This window comes from Colobus angolensis, unplaced genomic scaffold (genome assembly GCF_000951035.1).
Source record: "Colobus angolensis palliatus isolate OR3802 unplaced genomic scaffold, Cang.pa_1.0 Scaffold60, whole genome shotgun sequence".
NCBI classification, from domain to species: Eukaryota; Metazoa; Chordata; class Mammalia; order Primates; family Cercopithecidae; genus Colobus; species Colobus angolensis.
In genome coordinates, this window is record NW_012119599.1 from 117,100 (window position 1) to 127,833 (window position 10,734).

Below are 10,734 nucleotides of genomic sequence, written 5' to 3' on the forward strand. Positions count from 1 at the left end.
TTTTATGATTAATACAAACATCATGTGGGAGTTTATGAAATTTGTAGAAACTAGGTATTTCTTGCCTGGGGCTGGCAGCTTTCCCCTTGATTCCTCAGGGGTCCTCTGGGTGACTTAATCTCTGCCATTAGAAGTACAGGGTGGAAAAGTTTGAAGCTTCTGGGGATTCTACAATTTTGTTTTTATCAATCCAAACCCACCTGCTCCCCCTTGTGACCCAGGCTGCACATTACAGTCAAGAGCGTAATTAGCTCAAAATTTAAAGACCATGTGAAATTCATGCAGCAATGTAACTGCTGACCGACACCATGATTGCACTAAAGGTGGCCAGACATGGATCCCTTCCGAAATGCAGCCTGTCTCACCTCTGGTGGGAGCAGATGATGCAGGGTTGAGGAACGGAGGCCCTCCTGTAGTGGAGACCAGTTTTCTCCCCAACTGACTGCTGTGGGATTGGAATAGGAGAGACTGATTTATTGAAACATCACACAATTTACATAAAGAAGAAACAGGAGCAAGAGTGGGGTGAAATGGAACGTGCTTTGGCTGCATCAAGGCAAACCTGGTCTTCCAATAAAAGCTCTGACCCATAGCGGCTGTGGGACTTGGGGCATATTAAGCATCACTTTTGACTTCCTTTTATTATTATAATTCTTGTCACTGAAAATAGCCACTATTTAGCTGAATTACCCATTAGACAACTGGAGCCAGAAGCTTCTACACACTCTAGAATGTGAACAATTTAACTCTTGCTGCATCACCCAGAAAAAATGGTGGCAGGAATGGTGGGAGAGAGGAGGAATCTCTGAGTTAAGAGTCTCAAAGGAGATTTCTTCAGGTCTGAAAAGGCAACTGGTAGGATCATCCCATTCTCTCTCAGAAGCTTCTGAAGTGGAAGAAAAACAAGCAAATCCTAAAGCAAGTAACTTTATTATCATTCCTTTAAAAAGAACCAAGGAAAATTCACAACATATGTGAAACACAAACAGCTGTGGTTTAGGAGGTAAACAAAGGACCAACACAACTCTGAAATGCAACAGCCTCTGAGTGGCTTGGGACGCATGTGACTGGGGTTCTGTTAAAAGGGCAGGCTCCTCCCTCCCAGCCCTGAAGCCCCAGGAACCTGCATTGAAAGACAAGCTCTCCTACTAATACTCAAATTGCAGGGTCTCGCCCTAACATCCAAGACTTGGTAACATCTCCTTTCTCCCAACACCCAGCTGGAACTCAACTAATCCTAAATGAAAACTCAAGAACAGCACACCAGATGCCACCTGTTGTTTGTCAGGGTCTCAAACTCCAGAGGAAATGCATTTGCCTGTCATGGTTTTCCTCTCTAAGGGCACCTGTCTGAACTTGGAGCTGTGCTTCCACTGGTGCCTCACGGGGCCTAGGCCTACTCTCAACCTGAAGTCACACTTTTCTCTGTAAGACATCAGGTGGGGAGTAAGTCCAAGAAGGTGGCAAGAGGCTCCCAAGCAACAGAGCATGCTCATTCCTGGCAGGCATCTCCCACAACGCCCCAGAGGGCTGGCGAGGCTGTGACAGCATAAGGACAGACAAAGGGCAGAGGGGTGCTTGGAAGTGCTCATCACTCAGGGGAGCTGGCAGGCCCGGGATGACAGGCAGCCTGAACAGTGCTGGAACAAAGACAGCCACCCTGCGCCCCTTGTTGAGCAGCTGCTTGTGATGGGAAGCAGCACATCGGCACCACCTCCTTCGTCGCAGGAAATGTTTTGTACTGGGCCAATGACTTCAGTTTTCCTTGCCTGGAGATGCCTTCATGAAGGAAGGGGACAGGGAATACAGGCAGGCATGCTGCAATTGGCATCTCCGGAGCTGCCAAGTCTTGAGTTCACTTGGGGCCAAGGCACTCCACAATCCCATTCCCCTTCATGCCATCGAAGAAGAAGAAGTTGTTGTGAGGAGGGTCCCGCTGAGACAGGGCCTAGGGAGAAAAATGAAAAGAGGGTTTATCTCAAGGTGCTTTAAGAGGAATAGAGGGAAAAAAAATTCTAAAAGCAGTCTAGGGCAGTGGTTCTTAAGTGGGGTTGATTTAGATCCCAAAGGGCTATTTGGCAATGTCTGGAGACAATTTTGATTGTCCTATCTTTGCTCTGTCCCTTACAAACTGTGTCCATGAGGAGATTATTTAACCTCCAAACATTACCTTCTCTACCTAACATGAGAATAAGAAATGTATTAGCTTGGGTTAAACTATGTATCTCAAAAATTTAAAGCAGGCCAGGGCCAGGCACACTCACACCTGTAATCCCAGCACTTTGGGAGGCCGAGGTGGGAGAATCACTTGAGCCCAGGAATTCAAGACCACCCTGCGCAACATGGTGAGACCCTGTCTACATGAAAACTGAAATAGGTCGGGCGCGGTGGCTCACGCCTGTAATCCCAGCACTCTGGGAGGCTGAAGTGGGCAGATCACCCGAGGCTGGGAGTTCAAGACCACCCTGACCAACATAGTGAAACTTGTCTCTACTAAAAATGCAAAAATTAGCTGGGTGTGGTGGCGCACTACTTGGGAGGCTAAGGTAGGAGAATCGTTGGAACCCGGGAGGCAGAGGTTGCAGTAAACTGAGATTGCACCACTGCACTCAGCCAGGGCAACAGAGTAAGACTCTGTCTCAAAAAGAAAAGAAAACTGAAATAAATTAGCCAGGTATGATGATGCGTGCCCAAGGTGCCAGCTACTCGGGAGGCTGAGGTGGGAGGATCCCTTGAGCCTGGGAGATTGAGGCTGCAGTGAGCTGTAATAGAGCCACTATACTCCAGCCTGGGTAACAGAGTGAGACCCTGTCTCCAAAAAAAAAAAAAACAAAACAAAACAAACAAACAAAAAAACACCTTAAGACTAAAGCAATGACTAACACTGTGTTGTACCACCACTGGGCAACAGCAGAAATAATTATTCATGACTATTCAACTCAGAAAGGTGGCAGTTCTTAGGCTGTGGCCTTGATCACCTAAGGGGACATATTTAATCAAGGAGCACACTGATCCAGAAGGGGGATCTTCCATGAGGACATAAAATCGCTAGGCTTCCACAGGGGGTCAGGGCTGGGATCCAGAGGGCCTGGACAATGCTATTTAGCAATGGCAATGGTGATTATCTTGTGGGGTTACCAGACAGAGCCCTTTAAAAGACAAGAACAGGGCTGGGCTTAATGGCTCACACCTGTAATCCCAGCACTTTGGGAGGCTGACGCGGGAGAATCACTTGAGCCCAGGAGTTCAAGACCAGCCTGGGCAACATGGCAAAACCCTGTATCTACAAAAGACCTGTCTTTTGAGGTAGGGTCAGCCCCTGAAACAACATACTGACTCTTATGAGAAAGGGTTTACAATTGTCCACAAATTTTCAAACAGGTGCTTAACCTAGAAAGCATTGAAATTTTACCACAAGCCACCATTTAAAGAGAAGGACATCACCTAGGCAAGCTGCCAGGGCAGGGTTTAATGGTTCCCAGGAGCACCATCCCCTCATTCATGAGGAAGGTGGCACTACACATCCTGAACTGCTCCTCCTCAAACTCAGCACCAAACCCTTTTCATTTCCTCATCCATAAAACGGGGACAATCACATCTACTATATACAAATAGTGTTATCCAGCCATTTTTCCAGGGAAATTTTATTTATTTAAAAATGTTTTTAATTTTAATTTTTTGAGACAGGATCTTGTTCTGCTGCCCAGGTGGGAGGCACATTCTTGGCTTACTGCAACCTCTGTCTCCCCAGCTCCCACAGAGACCCTCCCACTGCCTCCCAAGTAGCTGGGACTTTTGTAGACATGAGGTCTCCCCATGTTGCCCAAGCTGGTCTTGAACTCCTAGGTTCAAGTAATCCTCCCAAAGTGCTGAAATTACAGGCTTGAGCTACTGTACCCAGTCAAGGGAAAATTTATTCAGTATCTACTTTATGCCAGGTATTATGCTAGACATTAAGATTCTGAGAAGGTCTCTGTCCACATGGAGCTTGGATCAGAAAGAAGTTTGCTTCTCTGGGCTCACATATAAAATAGGCAAATAAAAAGCACCTGCCTGCTAGAGCTTTTGGTGAGAATGAAATGTGACCAGGCTTGTAAAGTGCCTAGCACATAGTAAATTCTCAGTAAGCAGGAGCTGCTATTAATAGGGGCCAGGAGTCCTTTACCAATACTGGGGATGCCACCAACCCAGCCAAGTGGAAGGGTCCAACAGTCCACAGCTGGAACTCTTAGACCCTCAAACCCAAGATACAGGAGATGGTACGTGTTTTACTAGGCGCCTGGGATGGCTGCTGCTTTCACTATCACCTCTCTTACCATAGACAGGGAGACCTGCCGTGGACGGTGGGGATGGAGAGAAAGGAAAACTGCTATAAAGCTAAGGAAGTAGACATGGATATAAAATAGGGTATCTAAAAGGATGTAAGGAAGGAAAGACGCAAAAGATGATTCCAAGGGAGTAGACTTGCGCTTGCCCCCATCTCCTAGTGTAAGCTTTCTATAGGTGCTTAGACAGTGCCTCAGGAGAGAAAGGCGAGTCTGAGGCCCTTGGACTGTAGGCCCCGCCTGCCAGCTGGCTGAAGGCTGACCTGTGTTAAGTATGAAGGAGTACTGGGGATGAGAGCAGGGTATGGGGTGAACATGGGGCAAAAGGTAAAGTGCTTCCCAAGCAAGATGGGGTAGGAGGAGATTCCAAACACACCCAGCAACCAAGAATGCAGAGTACTCTGGCTATCTGGGATAAACAGAAACAAGATGCTGGGCACCAGCTGTCTCCAGCAGGCAGGAAGGAGGGGGCTGTGTGAGGATGGGGATGTGAGACGCTACCACCAACAATGGGGTCAAGGCTACCTGCCCCAACCTCCAGTCTCCATCCCACATGAAAAATTTAGGGGGAGCCCCTCAATGGGATGTACAGAAGTGAGGCTGATGGTGCAACGGCAGCTGCCCAGGGGTCCATGCAGTCTCTACATGACAGTGCCATTGAAGGCAACACCTGACACATGACTGCCACATGGTGAAGAGGACAGGCTCAGAAACCAGAGTGCCTGGGCCCAAATCCTGGCACCACACTCACTAGCCTGGGCAAGCAACTTCTTTCCTGCACCTTAGTTCCTCTTTTATAAACCAGGGATCACAGGAGTTCCTACCTCATAGGGCCGGTGGGAGATGAAATGAGTATCCACGTAAAAAACACTGTCTTTGTGTGGCAGACAGTGGGCTTTCAGTAAGTCTTGTCTATTATTATTGGTGGTGTCATCATTTTAGGCTACAAAAATATGTACATTCCCATTCACCACTTAGAACGTTCCCATTGCTGCACTCTTTCCTGCAGTTTGTCTACAGGGAGCCTCAGAATACTGCTCAAATAGTCCTCTGGGTGGTCATTACCCTCTTCGCAGATTGGGCATATAAACTGTAATTTTCACATCACTCTGGGTTATGTATAAAATTGAGCAAGGAAAGAGGTATGGCCATTGCACACTTTTCTTCCCCCTTCAAATATCTCCTCAGTGCCCATCACATAGAAGAAAGTTACATTTGATCAAAGGAAGAATTTAGACCAGAGAGAAGGATCAGAAAAGAATAGACCAAAAAAAAAAAAAGGTAGCCTTAGGAAAATGGTGTGACTAACAAATTGAGCCAAATGTCTCCAGAATTTACAGACCCCAAGACAAAGTGTTAAGGGCTGGGTCTCCAAATTGTCCTCCTAAGTTCAAACTTGACATGTACATGGATATGATCAATTATTTAACCAGGCATGACTCTGCTCCACAAGAAAGAAGGAAAAAGCCTCACCGGAGTCCACTAAGGCAGCCAAGAACCTGCAAAAGGCAAACTTAACATCTTTGGGCAACTAGGAAAGTCCGCAAAGAATGTACAATATGTTTGGGGGTATGGGATAGTTTTAGCACCCAAATGTTCCAGAAGACCCTCAAAAGGCTGTGCTAGTTACTGGTTATGTGACCCCGTATGAAATGCTTCCCTTCTGAGAGAGACACTAACACCTACCCAACAAGGTCACGGGTCATCCTGTACAGAGCCTTGAGGGGCTCCTGGTGTGTTCATGGGGACACAGACATCAATTTCTCTGCAAATACCTACAGTGTGTGGGTTAAAAAGAGGGAGGCTTGGCCGGGCATTGTGGCTCACACCTGTATTCCCGGCACTTTGGGAGGCCAAGGTGGGCAGATCACGAGGTCAGGAGATTGAGACTATCCTGGCTAACACGGTGAAACCCCATCTCTACTAAAAAAATACAAAAAACTAGCCGGGTGTGGTGGCAGGCGCCTATAGTCCCAGCTACTCGGGAAGCTGAGGCAGGAAAATGGCGTAAACCCAGAAGGCGGAGCTTGCAGTGAGCTGAGATCGTGCCACTTCATTCCAGCATGGGCGACAGAGCGAGACTCTGTCTCAAAAAAAAAAAAAGAGAGGGAGGGCTTTGATGCCATGGTGATGAATGAAGATAAACTGTACAGAGGTTAAGAGCACAGGTTTGACCGGGCGCGGTGGCTCAAGCTTGTAATCCCAATACTTTGGGAGGCTGAGGCGGGCGGATCACAAGGTCAGGAGATCGAGACCATCCTGGCTAACACGGTGAAACCCCATCTCTACTAAAAAAATACAAAAAACTAGCCGGGTGTGGTGGCAGGCGCCTATAGTCCCAGCTACTCGGGAAGCTGAGGCAGGAAAATGGCGTAAACCCAGAAGGCGGAGCTTGCAGTGAGCTGAGATCCGGCCACGGCACTCCAGCCTGGGCGACAGAGCCAGACTCTGTCTCAAAAAAAAAAAAAAAAAAAAAAAAAAGCACAGGTAGCACAGGTTCTGGAGCCCCTTTCATGGGCCCCAGTGTCTTCCTCTTAAGTGGGGATCATGATAGTAATCACTATAAGAGCCATGAGAAACAGAATCCCTGACTAAAACAACAGGCACTGGATAACTAACACAGGTAGGGGAGAGCAGATCACACCTTCCAGGCACTATGGCCAACTGTGCGCTGAGCACAGAGCAGGCACTCCAAGGTCATTTGCTGAATGGGGTAAGAGAAAGCAGGCAGCTGTCTAAGACAGTTTCCATTCTCTCTGTCAGCACATATACAAAGTCATGGTTAACTATTTTCTGCTCCACAGTGATGTTTTACCTTCACAATTTCCTGTGCCAAAATCCCTCCAACCACCGCACATACTGGGGCCATCTCGGAGAAGCAGTAACTAAAAGAGAAGGAAGACAAAGAAAATGGAGCACTAGGAACAGAACTGTGACCATGACATCTGGAGAAATTCAGTAGCAGACTCTCCTGCATAAAAACAACTTCTAGCAGGAGGGCCCGATTCAGACAGCAGTGTTAATGCTGGCATCTAGGCATGAAAACGAAATCTGAGCCAGGGGTTCGTAAGTGGTTGGAAAAGACCTTTGAACTTTGGCAACCAGAAATTCTTTCACAACACTTTTTATTTTTACCTTTATAAGTTAAAGGAAAGACTATATCTGTGCTTCCTATATCTGTCCTAGAGATATCAGATGTTTCAGCGCCCTGGTCACATTCTCGCAATTCTCTTCTTACCCATAATGGGCAGTGGGTTCTATATGCTATTCCCAGACAAATGTCAGCGAGCAGGCCTGTGTTAACATGTAGGAGGCAAGGGAAATTTGAGGTCTGAAATTAAAGTAGGAGGGCAGAAAAAGTCTTCACAACCCACATAGAAACCAGCCTTTCTGGGCCAGGATGGGGCATCCAGAGGACAAATTTTAGATGGACAGTCACCTGTCCCTCCAAGTCACCCATCTTAGTGAGCAAATCACTTTATTCTACCACTTCCCCAAAGGAAGTGTGCTCTGCCAGCTCCTACTCCTGAACACAATGGCGTGTGCTCACCAACCAAACTGGAACACAGACAAGTGAAAGGGAAAGCCTCCCTACAGAATACTACCTCCAGTCTCCCTAGTTTGGTGCACATCCTTCTAGACATTTTTTTTTTTGGAGACGGAGTCTCACTCTGTCGCCCAGACTGGAGTGCAGTGGTGCGATCTCGGCTCACTGCAAGCACTGCCTTCCGGGTTCACGCCACTCTCCAGACTCAGCCTCCCGAGTAGCTGGGCCTACAGGTGCCTGCCATCACACCCAGCTAATTTTTGTATTTTTAGTAGACACAGGGTTTCACCATGTTGGCCAGGCTGGTCTCGATCTCTTGACCTCATGATCCGCCCGCCTTGGCCTCCCAAAGTGCTGGGATGACAGGTGTTAGCCACCGCACCCGGCCCCTTCTAGACGTTTTAAAAAGTGCACAATCTAAATGGGTATAATTAGGCCAGGCTTGGTGGCTGATGCCTGTAATCCCAGCACTTCGGGAGGATGAGGCAGGTGGATCACAAGGTCAAGAGATCGAGACCATCCTGGCCCACATGGTGAAACTCCATCTCTACTAAAAATACAAAAATTAGCTTGACGTGGTTGGGGTGCGCCTGTAGTCCCAGCTACTCAGGAGGTTGAGGCAGGGGAATTGCTTGAACCTGGGAGGCATAGGTTGCAGTGAGCTGAAATTGCACAACTACACTCCAGCCTGGTGACAGAGCAAGACTGTCTCAAAAAATAAATAAATAAATAGGTGTAATTTTAAACCCAAATATTATCAACTATTACTTGTTCTGTTCTATAACCTATTGAGGGACATTTAAGCTGTTCAACACTGTAATCATACGTCTTGACAAAGACACAGGTGTTGAAATAATTCCTTAAGGCAAATTTCTAAATATAGCAATGTTAGGTTTTCATATGTATTGCCAAAATGCCCTCCCAAAAGGTTGCATCCATTCCAACCCCAAGAGCTGTGTCCGAAGGCACCTCCGGCTCCTCATGCCCTGGCCAGGACCAGCACATTCCCATTTTGTTCATCCAGAGGTAACATCTTCCTGTTTATCAAGGTCCACTACAGAGCTCTAAAATATATGGAGAACTAGGGCTGGGCGTGGTGGCTCACACCTGTAATCCCAGTACTTTGGGAGGTTGAGGCGGGTGGATCACTTGAGGTCAGGAATTCAAGACCAGATTGACCTACATAGTGAAACCCTGTCTCTACTAAAATACAAAAATTAGTTGGGCGTGGTGGCAGGCGGCTGTAGTGCCAGATACTCGGGAGGCTGAGGCAGGATAATTGCTTGAACCCAGGAGGCAGAGGTTGCAGTGAGCCGAGACGGTGCCACTGCACTCCAGCCTGAGCAACAGAGAGACCAGAAAAAAAAAAAAAAAAACCTCCCATTGCTGGTATAATCTCATTTTGGTCATGTTGGAGGAATAGTTCAGCCTGGCCAATATGGTAAAACCCCGTCTCTACTAAAGATACAAAAATTAGCTGGACGTGGTAGTACGTGCCTATAGTTCCAGGTACTCGAGAGGCTGAGGCAGAAGAATCACTTAAAGCTGGGAGGCAGAGGTTGCAACAAGTCGAGATCACGTCACTGCACTCCAGCCTGGGTGATACAGCGAGACTCCAGCTCAAAAAAAAAGAACCAGATAATAGGCCGGGGCAGTGGCTCACGCCTGTAATCCCAGCACTTTGGGAGGCCAAACCGGGTGGATCAGAAGGTCAAGAGATTGAGACTAGTCTGGCCAATATGGTGAAACCCCATCTCTACTAAAAATACAAAAATTAGCCAGGCGTGGTGGCACACGCCTATAGTCCTAGCTACTCAGGAGGCTAAGGCAGGAGAATTGCTTGAACCTGGGAAGCAGAGGTTGCAGTGAGCCAAGATAGTGCCACTGCACTCCAGCCTGGGTGACAGAGTGAGACTCTGTCTCAAAAACAAACAAACAAAAGAACCAGATAATAAAATATTTTCAGTTTTATGGGACATATGGTCTTTGTTATAACTATTTAACTCTGCTGTGGCACAAAAGCTGTCACAGATAATACATAAATGAGTAAGTGTGCCAATAAAACTTTATTTACAAAAAGAGGTGGCAAGCCAGTTTGCCAAGGACGATTCCAAATTAAAAGAGATACAAGTGGCTCACGCCTGTCTATCCCAGAAGTTTTGTGAAGCCAAGGCAGGAGGATGGCTTGAATCCAGGAGTCTGAGAACAGCCTGGGCAAGAGTGAGACCCCTGTCTCTACAACAAAAATAAATACATATTAATTATCATTTAACTCGGGCAGATGTGTTTTGTGTACTCTCTTGTTTGTATTATGCAGTACATAACTTTAAAAAAACAGGAAACATAGCCTGGTGAACATAGCGGGACCCTGTCAATTAAAAAAAAAAAAGAAAAAAAAATTTAGCCAGGCTTGGTGGTACACGCCTATAGTCCCAGCTATGCAAGAGGCTGAAGTGAGAGTATCACCTGAGCCCAGGAAGTTGATGCCGGAGTGAGCTATGATGTGCCACTGCACTCCTCTAGGCAACAGAGAGAGACCCTATGAAGAAGGGAAGAAAAAAAAGAAAAAAAAAAGGCCAAGAACCCTGGCTCACGCTTGTAATCTCAGAACTTTGGGAGGCTTAGGCGGGTGGATCATGAGGTCAGGAGATTTAGACCATCCTGGCTAACATGGTAAAACCACGTCTCTACTAAAAAATAAAAAAAAATTAGCCGGGCGTGGTGGCAGGTGCCTGTAGTCCCAGCTACTCAAGAGGCTGAGGCAGGAGAATGGTGTCAACCTGGGAGGTGGAACTTGCAGTGAGCCGAGATTGCACCACTGCACTCCAGCCTGGGCGACAGAGTGAGACTCTGTCTTAAAAA

General features: G+C 47.1%; 1 protein-coding gene across 5 annotated transcripts in view; it reads right to left on the reverse strand.

Annotated features, from left to right (window-relative positions):
• Positions 1 to 911: 911 nt before the first annotated feature.
• Positions 912 to 10,734, reverse strand: part of SAE1 (SUMO1 activating enzyme subunit 1) — a 109,567-nt gene continuing 99,744 nt past the window's right edge. For 3 of the 5 annotated variants that reach the window (XM_011962933.1, XM_011962929.1, XM_011962931.1), the window contains 2 exons: positions 7,141 to 7,210; positions 912 to 1,948 (listed from right to left, as the gene is read on the reverse strand). In XM_011962933.1, coding sequence (XP_011818323.1) covers positions 7,143 to 7,210 — 68 coding nt within the window. In that variant the 3' untranslated portion in view covers positions 912 to 1,948; positions 7,141 to 7,142. Of the gene's footprint in view, positions 1,949 to 5,798; positions 5,825 to 7,140; positions 7,211 to 10,734 lie in introns of all 5 variants that reach the window. The other 2 variants (XM_011962930.1, XM_011962932.1) reach the window with 2 other exon arrangements.